At 39.5% G+C, this 22,322-nt stretch overlaps 1 protein-coding gene across 1 annotated transcript in view; it reads right to left on the bottom strand.

Moving 5' to 3' along the window:
- LOC132313959 (uncharacterized) overlaps nucleotides 1-22,322 on the bottom strand; it is a 71,472-nt gene that overhangs the window by 37,215 nt on the left and 11,935 nt on the right. Inside the window, exon 8 of the mRNA XM_059812891.1 lies at nucleotides 8,898-8,972. Within this exon, the coding sequence (XP_059668874.1) occupies nucleotides 8,898-8,972 (75 nt within the window). The remainder of the gene's footprint in view (nucleotides 1-8,897; nucleotides 8,973-22,322) is intronic.

Genomic DNA, 22,322 nt, shown 5'->3' on the forward strand with positions numbered 1-22,322 from the left:
AAACTGGAATGGAAAAAGGAAAGAGTGTTTTAGAAAGAAGTTGGGAAAATCATACTTGAAACTCAATATGATGCTGAAATTGGATAATAAATGTTTGTTTATATTACATACTAATAACAAATCATTCATGACTGGCCAGATCATTGATACAAATAATATCCGACATTTATTCTATAGATATGACAATGGTAAGATTTTACTTGTAAGAAAAGAAGAAAAACTCTCTTAAGTGATTGTTTCTTCTATAATACACTATCAGTGTGATCAAATTCAGTGAAACTAATTATTTGATCCTCATATCCTCAAAAGTTGAGGGAAGGTCATCTAAGATGGTTCAAACATGTGCAAAGAAGACAATGCATGCAGTCACTAGGAGCAGTGACTTGATTTAAGTGGAAGCTGTTGGAGTAGGATAAGAGAAAGGCCATTAAAAGTGTGGATTAAGGAGATAAGAATTTGGCCACAGATAGTGTTGTATGTGATTCAAATTTATTCCTATAGCGACCAGAAAAAGTTGATAATTCTTATAGGCAATTGAAGATGAACTGATGCACATTCTCAGTTCACATCCTCTTTTTATTTATTTTTTTAATAAGTAGTTCACATCCTCTTAACCATAACCCAACAAAGTTTTTACCATATTACCTTGCTACAAGCCCCATTATATAATTAAATCTCCCTATACACATTTTCTAGGTGAATAAAATATAATATGCAGAATTTTTTCCAATTACCAACACAAGAAATGATATCCATGGGTGATATCGTTGTAATGAAGCTAAATTAAATTTTAATATTCTCATTGATGACATAGTTATTATTCAATTTCTCTGCATTATAAGACTCATAGTATGAAATTGATGTGGAAACAATTGCTTAGATAGATAAGGTCTACATGATTGGAAGCCAAAAATAAAAGATTTAGGCCACATTCTAATCAAGAGGTTATTTTGGTCAAAGATGTGCCCATGATAGTTTCAAGTTCTACGACGTGTTAGTTCTGTATCATGGTATTTATATTCAAAAGCAGGAAACAATTTAATTTCATTTAGTACTATTGTACCACGTTGTTGTTACTACATTAGGATTCTGGAGTTTAGAGTGAGAGTATGAGAATGGTGAGTTTTGAAATGATAAGAGACGAGAGCAGCTCTAGAGAGAAACCAGGAGATTATGATCATGTTTCTTTGAATCCCTTATGTTGAAACACTTATAAGTATATATGCATTCAGGTTGGGGTCTTATGGTAATTAGATATAGGGTTTGTGGCTGTTATGTAATTAGGCCTTTATTGTATTGTATTGTATATAAACTCTCCTTATGTTTTAGGGTTTGTATAATGAAAATATGAGAAGTTTCTCTCTTACGGTCTCTCTCTCTCTCTCTCTGTGTATTTCTACAATATACATATCTTCACTTTTACATGGTATCAGAGCGGATCAAAATTGTGAGCGTGGGAAATTGCAATTGTATTGTTCTTGTATAGATCTGTAGAGTTCAGAGCTCGCGACGGTATTGATCTGTAGATCTGTTCGCGACGGTGGTGTTGTTGCCGTTTTTGGGTGTCGACGAGCTCGCCGCTGTTTCTCGTCGTCGTCGCTCGTCTCTCGTCGTTTGGTCTCAGATCTGAAACCCAGTTTTGTTACTCGCCGTCTTCTCTTGCCGTCGCTGCTTGCTGCTTAGTCACCGGCCGCTGTCGTCATCGTTGCTGGTCGTTGTTTGGTCACCGACGGCTGTTGCGAGGTGAATCGCTGCTTGCTCATTCCATCGTCGTTGCCGCTGCCGCTGCGTACTCGCCGGAGAGTTGAGAGACGAATGGTGTTTGGCTACAGGTGCTCGCTATCCTAATCCAGGTTAATATAAACTGGATTTGTTTCGGCCCGATCCAAGGTCCGGCCCGTTCGACCCGAGCCAGCATCCGGCCCGCTAGACCCGATCCAGGATCCGGCCCGTTAGACCCGATCCAGGATCCGGTCCGTTAGACCCGATCCAGGATCCGGCCCGATTCTCTTGCCGGGTCTGTTCCGCTCCGAATCTTCTTTTGTTCGCGGTTAAACTCTGGTCTTGCCTTCTCGTGTGCAACAGCCTCTTTGGTAACTTGGCAGAGATAAGTTTTCTTTTTCTTTTCATATTCACATCTCCATGCCGGAAGATTCAAATGTTGCCTCTGGGTCTTCTGGAGTTAAATCTTCTGCAACATATGTTGATCTTGTTGGGCTGCAAATTACATCTATGAAATTAAGTAATTCCAATTACTTACTATGGGCTCAAGCAGTAAAGATTTCTTTAGGTGCCTGACGAAAGCTGAAGTTTATTACTACTGATCCTCCATCAAAAACATCAGCAACATATGAGGAATGGGAAACTGATAACTATATGGTTATGTCTTGGTTGTGGAACAGTATGGAACCTTCAATTGCATCCACTTTTATGTTTGTCAACACTGCCAAGGCAATCTGGGATGCAGTTAAAGAAACTTATTCCATGGACACAAATGTTTCGCGCATATATTCTTTGTATGAAAAGATATTTCATTCTCGTCAATCTGACTTCTCTGGTTAAGGGCTTGGTGAGTATTACAGTAATTTCAAAAGCCTGTTAGATGAGTTAAATCAGTACCACCCTTGACTACTGATCCTGATGTTCTCAAGCGACAACGTGAGGAATTTTCTGTTTCAATTTTTCTTGCTGGTTTGCACCCGAACCTTCATAATATTCGGGACCAGATTCTTGCAGGTGATGGAGGACTTCCATCTTTGGGTAACATTTACTCCCGCCTACTTAGGGTTTTAGAACAATCACATGTGACACCCACTGGAGTGAAAGAAAATTCAGCTATGATGATTCCTTCTATTTTTCCACAGTCCTCTAGAGGTCGTGATAGTTCTACTGGCAACAGAGGGTATGGTGGAAATTCAGGAGATATTCCTAGTGGCAACAAAGGGTATGGTGGAAATCAGGTAGTTCTCGTGGCGGTAGTGGCCGCGATAGAAGTCGCAATCGCCGTGGTCGTGGACGTAGTGACACTCGTATGTGCAGCCACTGTAAAGGTACTAACCATTCTGTTGAGAACTGTTGGACTCTTCATGGGAAACCAGCATGGGCAAATCAAGCAGTATCTTCCTCTGACCTTGCGGGGTCTCATCCCTCTCTTGGTCAGACTTCTGTATTACCATCACCTAGCAGCTACTAGTGACACTGTGACACTATCACTATCACGAGCTGAGTTCAGTGCTTTGGTCAATCGGACACATCCCAACTCTACTGATGTAGTTAATTTTGCGCAATCAGGTAATATTGCATGCTTGTCCAATTTACAGACTTCAGCATCCCCCTGGGTCATTGACTCTGGGGCTTCTACCCATCTCACAGGTGATGCCTCTCTATTTTCTAACTTTCAGAAGTCTAGTTCCTCATCTTTTGTTACTCTGGCTGATGGTAGAACATGTTCCATTATTGGCCAGGGAACAATTAAATTAACCCCATCCATTTCTTTATCCTCTGTGCAATTAGTTCCAAATTTTCCTTTTAATTTATTATCTGTAAGTAAATTGACTCAAGCTCTGAAGTGTTTTGTCACATTTTATCCTTCGTCTCGTGTCTTTCAGGACCTCAACACGAAACAGACGATTGGTGGGGGCAGTAACAGAAATGGCATATACTATTTGGATTGCAAACCTTCCACTGTTGCTTTACATTCCCAGATGTCTGTGTACCAGTGGCATTACCGGTTAGGTCATCCCTCGTTGCGGTATTTGAAGTTTGCTTTGCCTTTCCTTGAGTCGGTACCTATTTTAAATTGTGAGTCTTGTCAGTTGGGTAAGCACCATAGAGTGTCGTTCCCTCCTCGTATTGTTAATCGTCGGTCTTCTTTATTTGAATTAGTACATACGGACATTTGGGGTCCCGCTCGTCACACTAGTCACTCAGGTTTTTCTTATTTTGTTACCTTTGTTGATGATTATTCAAGGATGACTTGGTTGTTTTTAATAAAAGACCGTTCTGAACTGTTTTCCATATTTCAAATATTTTTAAAAGAAATTGAGGTCCAATTTGGGTGTGTTATACGCACTTTACAATCTGATAATGCTATGGAGTATGTCAAAGGTGCTATTTCTAATTTTTGTGACTCCCGTGGTATTTTGCACCAAACTTCTTGTTCTTATACTCCTCAACAAAATGGCGTAGTTGAACGGAAAAATAGGCATTTAATTGAAATAGCTCGTACATTGATGATACATATGCATCTTCCAAAAGCATTTTGGGGTGATGCTGTTTTAACTGCTTGTTATTTAATTAATCGTATGCCATCTTCCGTTCTTAATTGGAAATGTCCTTACTCCTTTGTTTTTCCTACTTAACCATTATTTGCATTGCCGCCTCGTGTTTTTGGGCGTGTGTGTTTTGCTCACATATTATGTCCTGGCGCTGATAAATTGTCTCCTCGTGCCATTAAATGTGTCTTTATTGGATACTCTCGGACTCAAAAAGGTTATAAATGCTGGGATCCTAGCACTCATAAGGCTTTTGTGTGCATGGACGTTACATTTTTTGAGGATACTCCTTATTTTTCTTCACATAGTTCGTCTTTAGATACCGAGCTGCTGCTTCCGTTACCTGTTGTGTCAAATTCATTACCCTGTGATCCACCACAATCACCTCATGTGCCACCGCCTCTTCAAGTGTATAGCCGTCGATCACGAGTAGCCCCCCCCCCCCCCCCCCCCCCCCAATTGTCTACTTCTATTGAGGCTCCTCCCGCTACTGATGATCTTCCTATTGCATTACGTAAGGGTGTTCGCTCCTGTGTCACTGCACACCCTATATCCAACTTTGTTTCCTATAAAAAGGTATCGCCCTCATTTTCTTGTTTTTTATCCACGTTATCTGCTACTGCTGTTCCAAAAACTGTGCAGGATGCTCTATCTGATACAGCTTGGCGCAAAGCCATGATAGATGAAATGGATGCTCTTCATCATAATGGGACATGGGATCTTGTTTCCTTACCCCTCGGTTCCAAAACGGTTGGTTGTAAGTGGGTCTACACTATCAAATATCTCCATGATGGATCTGTTGAGCGATTGAAGGCTCGTCTTGTTGCAAAGGGATACACACAAACCTATGGTATTGATTATGATGAGACCTTTTCTCCTGTTGCGAAAATTTCTTCTATCTGAATCCTTATTTCTGTTGCCGCCAATCGTAATTGGCCATTGTTTCAATTAGATGTGAAAAATGCTTTCTTACATGGTGACTTACATGAAGAGGTTTATATGGAGCAACCACCTGGATTTGTTGCTCAGGGGGAGTCTCGTTATGCTGTATGTCGACTTAAAAAGGCCCTGTACGGATTGAAACAATCTCTAAGGGCTTGGTTTGGAAAATTCTCCGAGGCAGTACTTTCCTTTGGCCTTAACAGATGTGAGACAGATCATTCGGTATTTCACCAACATACTAAAACTGGCTTTATATTTCTTGTGGTATATGTAGATGATATTGTTATAACATGTGATAATTCTGACGGCATTGCAAAGTTAAAATTGTTCTTGCAGAATCGGTTTCACACAAAGGATCTAGGCAAACTCAAATATTTCTTGGGTATTGAGGTTGCTAGATCCAAGGAAGGTATAAGTCTATCTCAAAGAAAATATGTGTTGGACTTGTTAAAAGAAACAGGTATGTTAGGTACTCGCCCTGCTGATGCTCCTATGGACCCAAATATAAAATTATTACCTGATGAGGGTGATTTATTTGACGATCATGGCAGATATCGACGTTTAGTTGGGAAATTAATTTATCTCACTATCACCCGACCTGACATTTCATATGCAGTTAGTGTTGTAAGTCAGTTCATGAGTGTTCCTAGAGTACCACATTGGAATGCTGTTCTTCGAATTATTCGATATCTCAAACAAGCTCCAGGTTTTGGATTACTATATAAACCTAATGGTCATCTTAATGTGACAGGTTTCACAGATGCTGACTGGGCTGGTTCTCCCTCAGATAGGAAATCTACTACAGGCTATTGTACACTTGTTGGTGGAAACCTTGTTACATGGAAAAGTAAGAAGCAAACAGTTGTAGCACGGTCTAGCGCTGAAGCAGAATACAGGGCGATGGCCCATACCTCTAGTGAGTTAACGTGGATTCAACACTTTCTTGAAGAACTTGGGTTAATAGTCAAGACTCCTATTCCACTGCTATGTGATCACCAAGCAGCTATTCACATCGCATCCAATCCGGTTTTTCATGAAAGAACCAAGCACATTGAAGTTGATTGTCACTTCACTCGAGAGAAAATATTAAGTGGAAATATTTCTACTCCATTCGTGAAGTCTGAAGACCAACTAGCTGATATGTTTACTAAGGCTCTTGGTCCTAATCGGTTAAAAATAATTTGTTCCAAGCTAGGATTATATGATAAATATTCTCCAGCTTGAGGGGAAGTGTTGAAACACTTATATGTATATATGCATTCAGGTTGGGGTCTTATGGTAATTAGATATAGGGTTTGTGGCTGTTATGTAATTAGGCCTTTATTGTATTGTATTGTATATAAACTCTCCTTATGTTTTAGGGTTTGTATAATGAAAATATGAGAAGTTTCTCTCTTACGGTCTCTCTCTCTACAATATACATATCTTCACTTTTACACCTTACACACACATACACACACACACAGAGTAACACACACACCCCCACACACATTAAGCTCAATGTTAGAAAATAAGGATTTGCACAACATGATTGTCACTACATTAATTACTTATACACTTTGGTTCAAGCCTAATGGACACGATAGCCTCTCATTTTTGAGCAAATGTAGCACTTACTGGCCTTAGATTTCAAACTATTAAAATTCCAAACTCAATCCACAAATCTAATACCAGGTGCCTCATCTTTGGAAGAGTTGAACATCCAAGAGCTGGTATTATTCATGCTACTATAACAAGAAAATTGGCTAAGCAATTAAAACCGGTTACTGTAGCAGAAAAGCAAGTGGGTTAATTTGTTTCCCTGGGCTTCTTTTATTTAGGTTATAATTAAAGGTTGACATAAGTAGTACTAACGGGTAGAATTCATTTTGACTAGGTTCTAAAGTCTATAAAGAGGCTGTAATCAACTCTAAAGAATTTAGAGAATACTTAACTAAGGAGTTGCACCCTGGTGCTTTCTTTTAGAGATTGCAGTTGCTTAGTTTCATTCTTCTTTTTCTATCTTTTCTCTTACACCATTCTTATTTCCTTCTTCTTATATTGTTGAAGGATTCATATATTTAAGTTACACCCCCTCTAATAGCTTAAGCTTTTGGAGTAGATGGTTGTTAACATGGTATCAAAGCCAAAAAGGTCTTGAGTTCAAACCTCACCGTCACCCTATTTAAAAAATTGAAAAAAGACGTGTTGGACCAAAAAGAAGGCCACACGTGAGGGGTGTGTTGAAGGATTCATATATTTAAGTTACACACTCTGTAACAACTTAAGCTTTTGGTGTAGATGGTAGTTAACATATATCTATTCTTCTAACTTCTTTTCAGTAAATACTATTTGTTATCCTTCATTTGGCCCTCACTTTAAGTCATTATAAAAAAACCCAGCAACCCTAGTTGTCTTCCTTAAACATGTAGGTCTCTATCCTAGCAAATCTCAAAAACCCCTAATCTCACAAATAAACTATTGCCATGCTTTTTATTGTAGTGCTGCTAAAACGCAATAGTTGGTTTGGCTCTATTGAAAACAACAGATTGAAGGGAGAAATTAAACATGAACAACACAAGAATATAACGTGGTTTAGCCACTACGGTTTTGTGTGCGGTGGATGTAGGCCGTAGTGGCAAAACCACGTTATATTCTTGTGTTGTTCATGTTCAATTTCTCTCTTCAATTTTTTGTTTTTCAACATGGTATAAGAGCAGGTTTATCATACCCTACTCTAGACTCATTCGGCTCTCCTCGTTTCTCCCGAATTTTGTGATTAGATCTCCTTGTCTTGATTACATGTCTCAAGTCTCCTTGTCTTGGATATCCTCATCTCAGCTCGAATTTTCAATTGGTACACTTGAGTTAGTATCTCCGTTTACCAGCTTGAGGGGGAGGGGGTGTTGAAGAATATCATTATAGGAATGATTTAAGCCCTTGAAAGAATATTGATAGGAGTGGTTCATGGGATTAATTTTAGGAATCTTTCCATCCATATTTTTTTCATATTTATCACATATAAGTATTCTTTCACCTATAAATAGAGGTGGTCATTGTAAACAAAATTCAAAGAAAATATAATGAAAGAGATGTAGCCCTTTGGGCTTTGTGTGCTGTGGATGAAGGCCGCAGTAGCTGAACCACATTATATTCTTTTGTTGTTCATGTTCAATTTCTCTCTTCAATCTTTTGTTTTCAACAAGCTCGAAATATTAACAACAGGTAATAGAATATTTTCACCTGTTTAATGACATTTTCTAAGCATTCATAATGTTAATGAAAACAACAGTCACAGAAACAACACGCTCAATTATAGAGAACAAGAAAACCAGTAGGTGCAGGTCCTTTTATAATTGGTCATTTCAAAACTTGTTTAATTTTGAACCTAAGTCTTCTAAAATATTGAATTTTTTTAACCAACTAGGAAAATGATCATCCTTATATAGTGCTTTCAACATACATGTGTATGCTTTTCAATTTTGAAGCACTGAGTGAAATGGACGTTACAGAAGGGTTTGGTTTATTATTATTCTGCAGAAAAATAGATTCATGAGTTTGCTGCCTATTTGGCACAGTTTGCTGTTTCTGGAGTTGTAACAAGTAGAAAGCAAGGTCCAAAATCTATTCTAACTAGTAACTATTACTTTAAAACAAGTGTTGTTGCGAAGGCACATATTGGAAATTTGAAGAGTCACTTACTTCAACTGGTTCAGAAGAGACATACCCAATATCAAAGATATGTACTTCACTACTTTTAGTAGATGTGCAAGCAACCTGAAGGGTTAGGCAAATAAATTATATTGTTAAAGTTGAAATCCAAGAATAACTAAAAACAATGGAATCAAGTACATTGAAAGAGGTAAAGACAATCAGCATGTGCATTTAACAACAGAATTAAAGGTTTCAAATTGGAGCCATTCAAGAAATCCATAATCTTCTTTAATATTGAATAATAAAGAACAATAAGAAAATGAATACAAGGAACATACCTATAAACTTATGTAACAGCCAAAACGAGATTAATGTCTAATCACCACTAGATGTGCATGGATAGTATAAGAATATCTTAGCATGTTAGTGTTAGTTGAGATCTGTTAGCCTAGAGTCATGGGATTTGACTTTATTTACACATATATTTAGGCATAGAATCTGCAGTGATTTTATTTAATTTCCTTTCCTATAATATTTAACATGTGCTCTTTTAATATATAAATATTAGAGCTGTGAACGGGTGATCATTCTCATTCAAGCCTTTAGATATTTCTATTGTATTTCTTCTTATAGCCACACTTGACACACAATATGTTTAAATTGGTGGATGCACCAAACCTAGGTATTTCTAGATTTCTTTTTCTTTTTTCCTGATAATTTTGTGGCTTGACCGAGGAGTTCACCTTAGACAAAGCAGAACAGAAAATTAAGATTCATTTAGCCGACACCAAGTATTTGGGAAAAGCCTTTGTGAAGTTGAGTTGAGTAATTTCTGATACTTGAGACTTTTTTTTTTTTTTTTTTCTCCCCCATTAAGCAAACAACCAAAAACATTCATGAATATGAAAACAAATTATAGGATATATATGAGGACCTGTCCCTTTTTCATTTTTCTATATTTTCTTTTCCCGTTTATTTTTTGGGTTCAGGTCTTGTGGGATTGGACCGAGTCAAGTGCTTGAGAATAGTTCCCGACACTTCTTTCAGTTAATCCTTGTGTATTTTACCCTCATGTCATTATGAATTTGTATTGAACTTGTATACGTTTTACCTTTTGTTACTTGGGGGTATTTGTGCAATTTTATTTTGTTGACATTTCCATTTTAGGGGTATTTGTGTGATTATCTTTTGAAGATATTTTCATTTGGGGCAATAGTGCGATTATCTTTTTAGACATGGAGTGACTTTTGTGCAATTTGTGAAAGTTAGTGCCATGTGTTGTGTTTTGATTGGTAAAAATGTTGGGGTTTGTTTGGTGGCATGTGGATGTTTAGATTGTTGACAAGTTGAAGGTGGTGATGGTTGTGTGTGAGAGAGGTAGTGCTAGGGTGTGTGTGTTTGATTTATATCATCTTCCTTAGTCACCTTTTTCTCCTAATCTTCTTCTTCTTCTTCCTCTCACCTTGCTTCCACCATTGTTGCCCAAGCTTTGAGCTTGTTTTACCTTACCTTCCACTCACCATATTGACTAGCCTTAAGAGGGAGAAAGGTTGGGGACACTAAGGGCTTCAAATCTTGTCTCTATTTCATTTCCGGACACTTATAAGGTTGAGGTGAGTTAAAGTTTGTAATCTTGACTCACCATAGGAGGGTTTTACGTCGGGGACGCCAAGGGCTTCAAGTTTTGTTTTCGGTTCCGGACACTTTGAGTTTTGGGGGCCGAGTTCGGGTTTGGTTTCAGAGGTGGCCATAGGAGGCTTTGTTGTTCCTCTCGTCTTCCTTGTCATCCCTTCGAAGTTTCGTCACATTTGGAGCGTTTCCATTTAGTTGTCATTTGAGGTTTTCACCTCAAAGTGAGGTAGGGGTGTCTTATGCTTGTAACTTGCACTTACTTTGGTCTTGTGGATGTGGGGAGGTGTAAAGCATGTTTATATGTTAAATAGATAAGTGAGCCTTGTCTTTACTTAGTGTACTTATGATATATGCAATGTGTAATGTTGAGAAATGATATCTTTATTGCCTTGGCTTGTGTTAGGCATTAGAATTGTTGAGCATGATAGGAAGGGAGGGAAATTTAGTACTTGGTTGCTATATATTTGCCTAATCATGCCTTATATAGAAATGGTGTCAATGTGGACATTTGGGTGTATATGTGGTTATATTCATTGGGGGACTTGACTTGATTAAACGTCTATTTGAGTGGTAGACATTATTTTGGCATTGAGATGCATTGAGTATATTTTTATCATGCGTGGGTCATGGTGTGAGTGCCACTTTGGCCATGGGTGCAATATGGTCATTATTTGGTTCATGGGTTCATGGGTTGCGTATGCATGGCATACTTGACATATTTGACAAATAGTTGCTATCCAAATTTCGAAAAAGGGGGCTTGGTGCCCAAGGGTTGTGAGCCCCTATGTACATTGACCAATAGGGTGTGGTGGTGCACCAATTCATTTTCGTGTGTTGAAATTGATTTCCGGCATGGGCATTATCATTTTGCATCATGGCATTCTCATTGAGTGAATGAAGTCTTGGGGGAGTTCATGGGATTGCATTGAGTTCATAATTCATGGAGTTATGTGGACTTTATCATTACTGTGGTATTGTGGGATTCATTATTTGATAATGTGCTATTTGAGGCTTATGGTTTGTTTATGGATATTCTTGATGATGTGCTATGGTTGATACACGATTTGGTTTTGTGCCCTACTTGAGTTGAGTCGGCCTATCATGCTACGGAAATTAGAGTTAGGGAGTATGATCCCCTTCATTTCACGGAGCATAGAATTTTAGGTAGCATGACCTTTCATCCTTGGGATGCCAAGCATTTCTTGCATGTCGGATTCCAAATGACGCACTTTACTTGTATAATCCACCAATCCTACTGAGTCGTTGTGCTCACCCCTATTATATAACCATTTTTGGTGAAAGCATCGTCGTTAAGGACTCTCCACCTTCCTAGCTTGGATGGCTTCATGTTATTTCTTTTGCCATGCTATGTGTAAAGCATGCTACTTCGTAACCACTTGGACATGTATTTTGGGATGTGTAACTTGATACATTTGGCTCAAATGTAATAGGTACTTGACAAGTAATGTAATGAGGCCATAAGGCCATTCTTATTTCAATGCATGTGGTTTCCTTCTTATCTTACACACTTTTGAATGCATGGATTCACACATAATTGGGATTTTTCATGTACATGTTTTAAATTACATTTATATGGGGTTTGGTATGAATTTTAGACTTAGTTTGTGGCCATGGTTGGTGCCAAGGAGGTACCCAAGGTCTTAGGCACCTTAGACAGGGTTTTCAGCGCATTCTGGCACCCTCTAAACGCTCCTAGGGCTTGGTCCGAGCACTCCAATATTTGGGGCAGAATGCTCAGGCGTTAGCCGAGCGCTTGCAACCATATTCCCAAGCGCTCGCAACCCCAGCCCCTGTCTCAGCATTGTCGCTCCGACTTCAAATAGTGATATCTCCTTTGTTTTAACTCCAAATTGGGTCATTCTTAAGTCCAAACTGACCGCGTCAAAACAAGCTTCCAATGGTGCCAGTCTCACTACAAAATTCCAAACATAGAAAGAGTTATGCCCATTTTAGTGAGGACAGGTCATGTTTTCCATTTGTTAAAAATGCCGGTTTGTTTCGAAACCATTCCTTTTGGGTGATACTTCACTTGGGTTAGTTTAGCCACGGTCATGTCATTTGACCATTTTACCCTTCGCTTCCGCATTGTGATCGGTTGAACCCCCCTTTTGTTTCTAGTTTCCGTATTTGCTTTGAGTTGAGTCTTGTGACTTCATAGGGGGTCCTCTTTTTGTCCTACAGGCAGTGGTTGCTTCTAGTGACCTCTTCATTTTGTTTCGCTTCCGCATTGCGGACTCGATATCGGGTCAGGTTTTCGGGTTACTCGTTAATGCACCGGATCATGGGATTCGGGGCGTCACAATATAGGCAATGAGTTAAAACATGTAATAAGTGGAATTTACCTTTTCCACCCTCTGTGGATAGCTTCATCCTAAAAATGGCAAACCCAAGCATATTACTAATTCAAGAACAAGAAGAAAAAAAAAAGGAATTATGCGACAAGAAATGTCTCATAAGTTGAAAAGTATAATATAGTTGAATATGTGACAATTATTGACAAGGTTGCTTCCAACAAGACAATTGAAATGGTAATTTCTCTGCACAAACATTCTGAAATTACTTCAATATAAATATGAAGTACCAAGTAGGCAGGGAAGGTGTTTATTTTTGTTTGTTAAGGACATTACTGTGATTTTGCTTGCTTAATATAAATAGGAGTGGTGGTGTGTAAAACCCTATCAGATTCTCATTTCTTCTTCTCTTCTTCTTCTTCTGCTCTTCCTCTCTAACCCTTAAACACACTGTTATTCAGTTTAACTTGCTATCAGAGCCAAGTAATGAATTCGGGAACACATCCAAAGCAAGTTGCAGTGAATCAGCAGGTTAATCGTCGACGTCCGTACAGTGATGTCAACATGACACCATGCTGACATCAGCATTTACAGGTCGATAACCATATCGGACAGCTCGCCTGAATTTTGTGATAATTATAGGGGTGTTTGTTCTCCATTCTGATGAGGTTTGAGTACACTTCTCATTTTTCAGAAGCTCTTCTGGTTTTAGGCCCCTTTATTTTGATCAGTTTTTCTGGGGTTTTTTGGCTGCTTCCTTTGCTTCAATCCAACACAGAGGGATGCGTTTTGGCTATCTGGATCATTGTATTGAGTTTGGTAGCAAGATTGAAGGTGTTGCATAGTTTTTTAGCAAAACTGGACTGCCGCTGGGTTTTTTCCCAGCACTGTTCATGGTGGTTTTGCTGCTGTTCATGTGAAGCTTCATCTTATTTGATGTCTTTGGACTGGGAAAGACTTTAGTTGTTAAGTATTGGGTTATTTATTGAATCCGGAACAATTATTTGGCTCTGAGGATCAGTCAAACAGGTCTTCCGCGGTTCCGAAATTGAATCTACACTGTTTTTTTGCTTCTTAACTTGTTTGGCGATGCTAGGAGCTTTGAGATTTTCCTTTGAAATTTCAATTCAGCTTCATTGTTGGCTTTTGGTTTGAGTCTGGACCAGTACTTTTGCCAAGGCAGAAGGTTTTCAATCCGGTTCACATTTGGTCAGGACCTAGACCTGCAATTTTTCGACTCTGGAATTCTGGTTTACCCCTATTTTTTGGTTCAAATTTTGTTCATGGCTGACGATAAACCACAATCTTAATTTTGGACTGGTTCTCATGGTTCCCGTGGTAGTGGCTGTCCTAGGGCGCGAAGTGACAGGAAGTGTAAAGCACTACAGCCCTGTGGCATTTCTGACATGTAGCTTCTGATTCTGGTATCATGACTCATTACTCAGCTTAGTAAGCTTACAAACTCTGTGTGCTCGTAAATGTGTTTTTCTTGGATATTCGCATATACTCAAAAGGGGTATCATTGTTGTTAGCCGAGACATGTTAGCCTAAAATCGTGGGATTCGAGGGGGTAATTAACGGGATTTGACCACGTAATTACTATCATAATTAGTGGGCATAATTAATGGGATTTGACCACATAGTTATTGATATAATTAGTGGGCGTAATTAGTGATATTTGACATAATTATTATAAATTATATTTCTGGCTAATATAAATATATGGGTGTATAAAAACCCTTTCTTCATTCTTATTCAAGCCTTTACACATTTTTGTTACATTCCTTATATCTTGTACTTCTTCTTGGTATCAGAGCCAGTGTGGTCCAACCGCAACGGGGGCGTTGTGAGTTCGGCACCACCATTCGGAATGGTCTGAGGACACATTGTTGATGGTCTGTGGTTTGAGGAGACATTGGTGATACTTCCATCTACATATATTTTTAGACATGTGTATGAGGGGAATGATCTGAGGGGACATTGTTGATGGTTTATGGTCTGAGGATATACTGTTGATTCTTTCATCTACATATTTTAAACATGTGTATGAAGAAGAATGGTCTGAGGAGACATTGTTGATTATTCCATCTACATATTTCAAACATGTGTATATAGGGAAATGGTCTGAGGAGACATTGTTGGTTGTTTATGGTCTGAGGAGATGTGTTTGGTTGTTTATGGTCTGAGGAGACATTGTTGATTATTTATGGTCGGAGGAAACACTTTGAGTAGTTGATCAACACTTCATTTGAAAAAAAATCATCTCCAATTAGATTTGCACTCAGCAGCTTGCAAAAATTCTGACAAAGGGTGTTAGCAAGACCGTGTTTGAAGATGCATTGTCCAAGTTGGGCGTCTCAGATATCCATGCACCAACTTAAGGGGGAATGTTAGCCAAGATATATTAGCCTAAAATCATGGTATTCGAGTGTGTAATTAATGGGATTTGACCACGTAATTAGTAATTATTGTCCTAGTTAGTGGGGCATAATTAATGGGATTTGACCACGTAATTATTGATACAATTAGTGGACGTAATTAGTGAGATTTGACCACGTAATTATTGTAAATTATATTTTTGACTAATATTTATATATAGGTGCAGAGATGTCAAATAAAAACGTTTTCTTAATTCTCATTCAAGCCTTTACACAATTATCTTACATTCCTTCTATCTTGTATTTCTTCTGTTGTTATAGTCGTGAGTCTCGGTAGTACTTTGTGAGTGCCGATGTTACCTTTTTGAGTCCCATGCTTTCTTTTCATCATACTTCAAGTCAAACAAAATATAAAAATGCATATAAAATGAGGAAATGTTTAGCTTATATGTATTGTTATCATTCTATTTCAGTGACAATGGCCTTCCTATAGAACCTATCACTAAAATACCCCTAAGAGGGGGATAAGGCTAAGTGTGAGGAGGAGCCTTTCGTATCTTCTCCTACCCTTCCAATGCTATTGGTACCCCCTTCTAATCCTCCTTTGCCTCCAATGCCATTGGATCCACCTTTTAATCCTCCTTTGTAAGTTTATCAGTGATCTCGATTTCGTCCCGTTGTTTCTTGGAGTCCGGGCACAACATCTTCTCAACCAGAGGTTATTGTTCCTCCATCTTCCACTTCTGCTACTGATGATTTACCACTTGCATTACGTTGAGGTAAATGTACTTGTGTACTAAACATCCCATTGCTAATTTTGTGTCCTATGATCGTGTTTCCTCCTCCTTGTAGCCTTTTACTTTCACCTTGTCCTCTATCTTTATTCCCTCATCTTATCAGCAGGCTTTATCTATGTCTAGATGGAAACATGCTATGGATGAGGAAATGACTGCTCTTCATAAGAATCAGATTTGGGAGTTTACTGTTCTTCCTTCTGGGAAATTAACTGTTGGGTTTACACTGTTAAGTACCTCCCTGATGGTTTTCTTGAGCGTCTTAAGGCATGTTTGGTTATTAAAGGGTATAAGCAGACCTATGGGGTTGATTATTTAGGGACTTTCTCTACTTGTCTTAACTCTGTACAAGTTCTTTTTCTGTGGTTGTTTGTTCTTGACCTTTATATCAGCTTAATATAAAGAATGCATTCCTTCATGGCAAACTTCAGGAGGAATTTTACAAGGATCAGCCCCCTTGTTATGCTGCTGGTAGTGAGCACCTAGTTTGTTGACTGCGAAAGGCTCCTTATGGTCTAAAGCAGTCCCCTCATGCCCGATTTGATTGATTCAGTGTTGGTAATCGAGTTTGGCTTCCAGTGCTCCACTTCTGATCATTCTATCTTAGTTCGCCACTCTTCTGCTCCGTACCATTGTCTTGATTGACTATGTTGATGATATTACAATTTCTAGAAGTGATTCAGTGGGCATTGCAGAATTGAAATGACATTTAGGTCAACAATTTCATACTAAGGACTTGGGTGCTCTTCACTATTTTCTTTGGATTGAAGTTGCTCGTTCTTGTCAGGGCATTTCACTGTCTCTAGGTGCTCGACCTATTGATACTCCTATGACCTCTTTAGTGAAACTTGATGGTGAATAGGGCGAGTTGTTCAATGTAAGACGATACCAATGCCTGGTAGGGAAATTGATTTATCTTACTATCATCCCGACATTACTTATGTTGTTGGTGTGGTTAGTCAGTATACGCATGCTCCTCGTCGGCCTCACTTTAAGGTTGTTTGTCGTATTCTACATTATGCGAAGGGTGCACCTGGGAACAGCTTGTTGTGTAAGCCCTCTTCCTCTTTATCTGTGATAGGGTTTAGTGGTGCTGAGTGGGCTGGTAGTCACTCTAATAGGCGATCTACATTTGGTTATTGCACCTTTCTCGGTGGTAATCTTGTTACTTGGTGCAATAAAAATCTTGTGGTGCTTTTCAACGATTATGTTTCAAGCTGGGTGTGTTTAACCTATATGCTCCAGCTTGAGGGGAAGTGTTAGAGTTTATTTTTGTTTGTCAAGGAAATTACTATAATTTTGTTACTTAGTATAAATAGGAGAGGTGGTGTGTAGAACCCTTACACCCATCAAATTCTTCTCGGGCTTCCTAAAAACAGTCATTCACTTTAATTATGAGCAATGGTAAAAGCTCGGGCTTCCTAAAAACAGTCATTCACTTTAAATATGTGCAATGGTAAAAGATCGGGCTTCCATACACAAAGATGTGAACTTGAGTTCACGGCGGGGCACACACTTTGTACAAATAAAGTCAAAGGTTGGTTTACCCAGTCCATCCCTCTTAGAGCCCTCACTTAAAAGGGACTAACATCACATAATGTCCTTTAGTAGGCATCAAAGGAGATACTTAGGGTTCCTGAATGATACAGATGAACAATTAGGAGGGAGGAGAATTTTAAAAATATCGACGAAAATTTCACCTACAAAGGGGAATGTACAGACTCAAGGTATCACAAGCATATTAGATTCTTTTTATTACAGTAAAAGAAGTGTGAGAAAATGTTATAGGTATGGTAAAAGTATATTGTACATATGCAAATTTAGCAATTCTAATTATCATAGTACAAGGAGGAACATGTTGCACTTAACTAAAATTATTCAACGAACAGCCAAAGACCAACAAAGCACCAAATGTCTGGAAAGAATCATAATTCTTATCACAACGTACATGTTACTAAAAGGAAATGTAAAAGGGACTACACATAAACACAGGCTAAAAAATTCAACTTCTACGTCCCCCTTACTAGGATAATTTTGACAAGTTAGAAGTTAACACTTTTCTAGTCATGTTTGATTTCATCAACTCAAACAATAAATACCAGAGCAATATTTTTCAGAACACTTAATGCATCAAAATGATAATTTTTTTTTTTTTTTTATAAGTAAAAATAGCATAAAAAAAGCGTTCAAGAGGGGAACGCGTCCCAATTACAAAAGTGGAACCGGGACTAAGGCCCCAAAGAATCCAAAAAAGTAATTAAATCATATGAAAAAGAACAAAAGCTCCTCTTCACATAATTGAAGAGAGAACAAAGAATGTAAAGTTTGACCATTTCCGTAGGCGACTCTTTTCCTTCGAACATTCTGCTATTTCTCTCCCTCCAAATGCACTACCATACACAATGTGGTACAATTCTCCAGAAATCGCGAACTTCTCTTCTCACTCGACAACCTCTCCAAACATGAATCAATTCCTTAGTAGATCGTGGCATAACCCAACACATGCCAAACAACCCAACAATAAGATTCCAACAATCAATCGCCACAGGGCAATTCAAAAGGAGGTAATTAACGGACTCCTCATTATCCTTGCATAGACAACAGAGATTAACTATACAATTGCCCCTTTTTCTCAGATTATCAATTGTCAGAATCTTTCCCCACACAGCAGTCCAAACAAAGAAAGCCACCCGAGTTGGAGCCATAGACCGCCAAATAGTTTTCCACGGGAAGTCTTGATTAACAAAATTTGACAAACATAAGAACAAAGATCTAACTTCGAAGCGACCATGAGAAGAGGGAATCCAAATTAAAACATCATTGCCTCTGCCAACGCCCTCCTGTCGATACAGAAGATCCAAAAAAACACATACCTCGTCCATCTCCCAATCCTGAAAAGAGCGCCAAAAATGCACATCCCATATAATCCCACTGCTATCAAGCCAATAGCAGTCAACTATATAGGCGTGTTTATCAACAGCAATACTAAGTAATCTTGGAAATGTACGAGAAAGTGGCTGATCCCCACACCAGAGATCTTCCCAAAACCGAATGCAACGTCCATCACGGAGTTTGAATCTGATATGAGCCGAAAAAACATCCCATCCCTTCCGAATAGCCTTCCACATCCCTACTCCTCCCACTAGGGTAACCGGACGGGTAGACCAACCTCCAGCCTCTTCGCCAAACCGACAAGAGACTAACCTGCGCCATGGTCGATGTCTTTCCCTCCCATATCTCCATAACCACTTACCCAAGAGAGCTTGATTGAAAGGAACTAATCGTCTTATTCCGAGTCCACCCAATTTCACAGGCTTACAAACTTCCTCCCATCTGACAAGGTGGTACTTGAACTCATCGCCCTTCCCACCCCAAAGGAAATCCTTTCTGCAATGGAACAAGGGATTTGGAACATAGAAAGAAAATAAGTGGGGAGGCTCGACAAGGTGCTCTTGATAAGAGTAACTTTACCCCCTTTTGACAAGTATTGCTTCTTCCAACCTGCTAATCTCTTCGCATACCTGTCAATCACAGAATCCCAACTCCCCACTAAACTTGAAGAGACCCCTAGGGGCAAACCCAAATAAGGAATAGGGAATGAGCTCACCCTGCATCCAAGAACTGCAGCTAAAGAGGAAATATCTGGAACATTCCCTACCGGGACAAGCACACTCTTTGCCACATTGACCTTTAGCCCGGAAACTGCCTGAAAACAAGTCAGAACACACCTCAAGTATCGAAGTTGAGACACATCAGCATCACAGAAAACCAGGGGGTCATCTGCAAAGAGTAAATGGGAAATCTCCATCCGATGGTCTAAATCTCTACCCACTCTGAAGCCTTTAAAAAAACCAAGGTCCTCTGCCCTACGCATCAGTCTACTTAACCCCTCCATAACAACAAGAAAAAGGAAAGATGACAAAGGATCACCTTGTCTTATACCTCTAGAGCAACCAAAGAAACCGGCGGGAGAGCCATTCACAAGAACTGAAAACTTGACAGACGAAAGACAGGTCTCAATCCATTTCCTCCATTTACTTCCAAACCCCATTCTTTGTAACAAATAGGGTAGGAAATTCCAATTCACATGATCATATGCTTTCTCAATGTCAAGTTTGCATAGAACTCCAGGAATACCACTCCGCAATCTGGAATCCACACATTCGCCAGCAATAAGAACTGAATCAAGAATTTGTCGTCCGCCAACGAAAGCATTCTGGGAATCCGAAATAATTCCATCCATAACTTCCTTCATCGTCCCACCAAACTAATAGGACGAAAATCCTTTATATCTGAAGCACCTCCCTTTTTTGGAATAAAGGCAATGAATGAAGCATTAAGCGATTTCTCAAAGACGCCAAAAGAATGAAACTCCTGAAAAGTACCCATTACCTCATTTCTTACAACCGCCCAACTTTCCATCAAAAATCGCATAGTGAAGCCATCAGGTCCCGGAGCTTTGTCCCCATTACAGCTTGAGAGAGCGTTAAGAACTTCTTCTTCAGTGAAAGGATTCTCAATCCTATCTCTATCAATCTCAGAAATAGCCTCAAAATGGAGACCATCAAGTTTGGGCCTCCAAACTAAAGGCTCTGTGTAAAGCTTCTGATAAAAGGAAGCAATACCGTTACGCACCTCTTCCTCTCTCCACAACTCCTCACCATCCACCCAGATTCTTCCTATATGATTACTCCTCCTATGAGCGTTAGCTAACCTGTGGAAGAATTTTGTGTTCCGATCACCTTCCTTTAGCCAAAGAGCCCGGGATTTTTGTCACCACGAGATCTCCTCCATACTAGCGATCTCAGCAAATACCGCCTGGCAAGAGGCTCTCCTGGAGTGAAGAGATTCCATATCCCTTCCGGCCTCCTCAAGACGACCAATCTCTGAAAATTCAGCAAGTACTCTATTCTTCCTCCATTCCAAGTTCCCGAAGACATCCTTGTTCCACTACTTAAGAGCTAATTTGAGAGCCCTTAACTTCTTTGTAATTGTGAAACTGGGCGAACCTGAAGAAGTGACTCCTTCCCACCAAGAACTGACTTTTCCTTGGAAATCATCCGCACGCAACCACATATTCTCGAATCTAAATGGGGATCTTTGAGAACATAAACCCCCGCAATCCAAAACCAAAGGCACATGGTCAGAAGTGACCCTTTCTCACACCGCTTGAACAACATCTGGGAATTTCTCTTCCCAATCCCCAGAAATTAAAAATCTGTCCAGCCTTGATAGAGTGATTGGATCCCTACCATTGGACCAAGTATAAGCTGCTCCTTCCATTGGTAAATCAACAAGAAGATGCTCATTAATAAAATCATAAAATTGATCCATTTCCAGAGATCTTCTTCCCCCTGTAGACCTCTCTGACGGGGACCTAACAGCATTAAAATCCCCTCCCAAGCACCAAGGGAAAGACCACTGTCCTTCGACATGGCAAAGCTCCTCCCAAAAGATAGGTCGAACATCATCAACAACCGGTCCATAGACTCCGGTGAAAACCCACTTGTAGTTGTCCTCTTCCATCTTAAACATGCAAGATAAAGAGAATCTTCCCATCCATACATCCGTTCGAGTTAACCATCTACTATCCCACATAACTAATATCCCACCCGAAGATCCTATAGCAATCAAAGCCTCCCATTCCACAAACCTTCCTCCCCACAATCTCTTAACCTCCCTGTCGGTAATGGATGCTAACTTGGTTTCTTGCAAGCAAACAAGCTGGGCACCCCACTTCCTTAAAGCTACCTTCACCACCCTTCCCTTGTTCGGATCATTAAGACCACGAACATTCCATGAAATAATTCGTAGCTTCATTGTAAACCAGATAAAATAATCTCCCCTCCACCCTTCTTGAGACTCCTACTCCTAGTTCTTCCCCCTTCCTTCACCACTCCTCCTTTGCCTTCGTAGTTGACTTCAGAAATGAGATTCTTTATCTCCTGTACTCCTTTCCAAGATGATAAAGGCTTCGTGTTAATAACTTCATTGGTTACTGCAACTTCTCTCCCTTCCACAATTGTTTGAAGGATAGATAATGTCTGGTCATCATTACCCTATGAAGAGACTCCCAGAAGCTTACTAGTGACTCCAATATTGTCAACTACCCAATCTTTCCCCATATCAACACTCTGTTCGTCGGGTCGCACCATAGCCAGTGGTGTCTCCTGTAGGATTTCAGAACTCTTCTCCACCCAAGGTGTAAGCTCATTGGAGCATACCTGTTGGATAGAACCCAGGTCATCAAGCACTTCCTCTTCCATCTCCTTATCATTTTCGTAAAAAGAATCAGGTTCTGAAACAAAGTCAGTCCTATCAGTCTCTGTATGAGGCAAGCAATTAAGACCTTTCAGA

Source organism: Cornus florida, unplaced genomic scaffold, assembly GCF_030987335.1.
Source record: "Cornus florida cultivar Cherokee Brave unplaced genomic scaffold, ASM3098733v1 CherokeeBrave_3.0.0_Hap2_Chr06, whole genome shotgun sequence".
Classification (NCBI taxonomy): Eukaryota; Viridiplantae; Streptophyta; class Magnoliopsida; order Cornales; family Cornaceae; genus Cornus; species Cornus florida.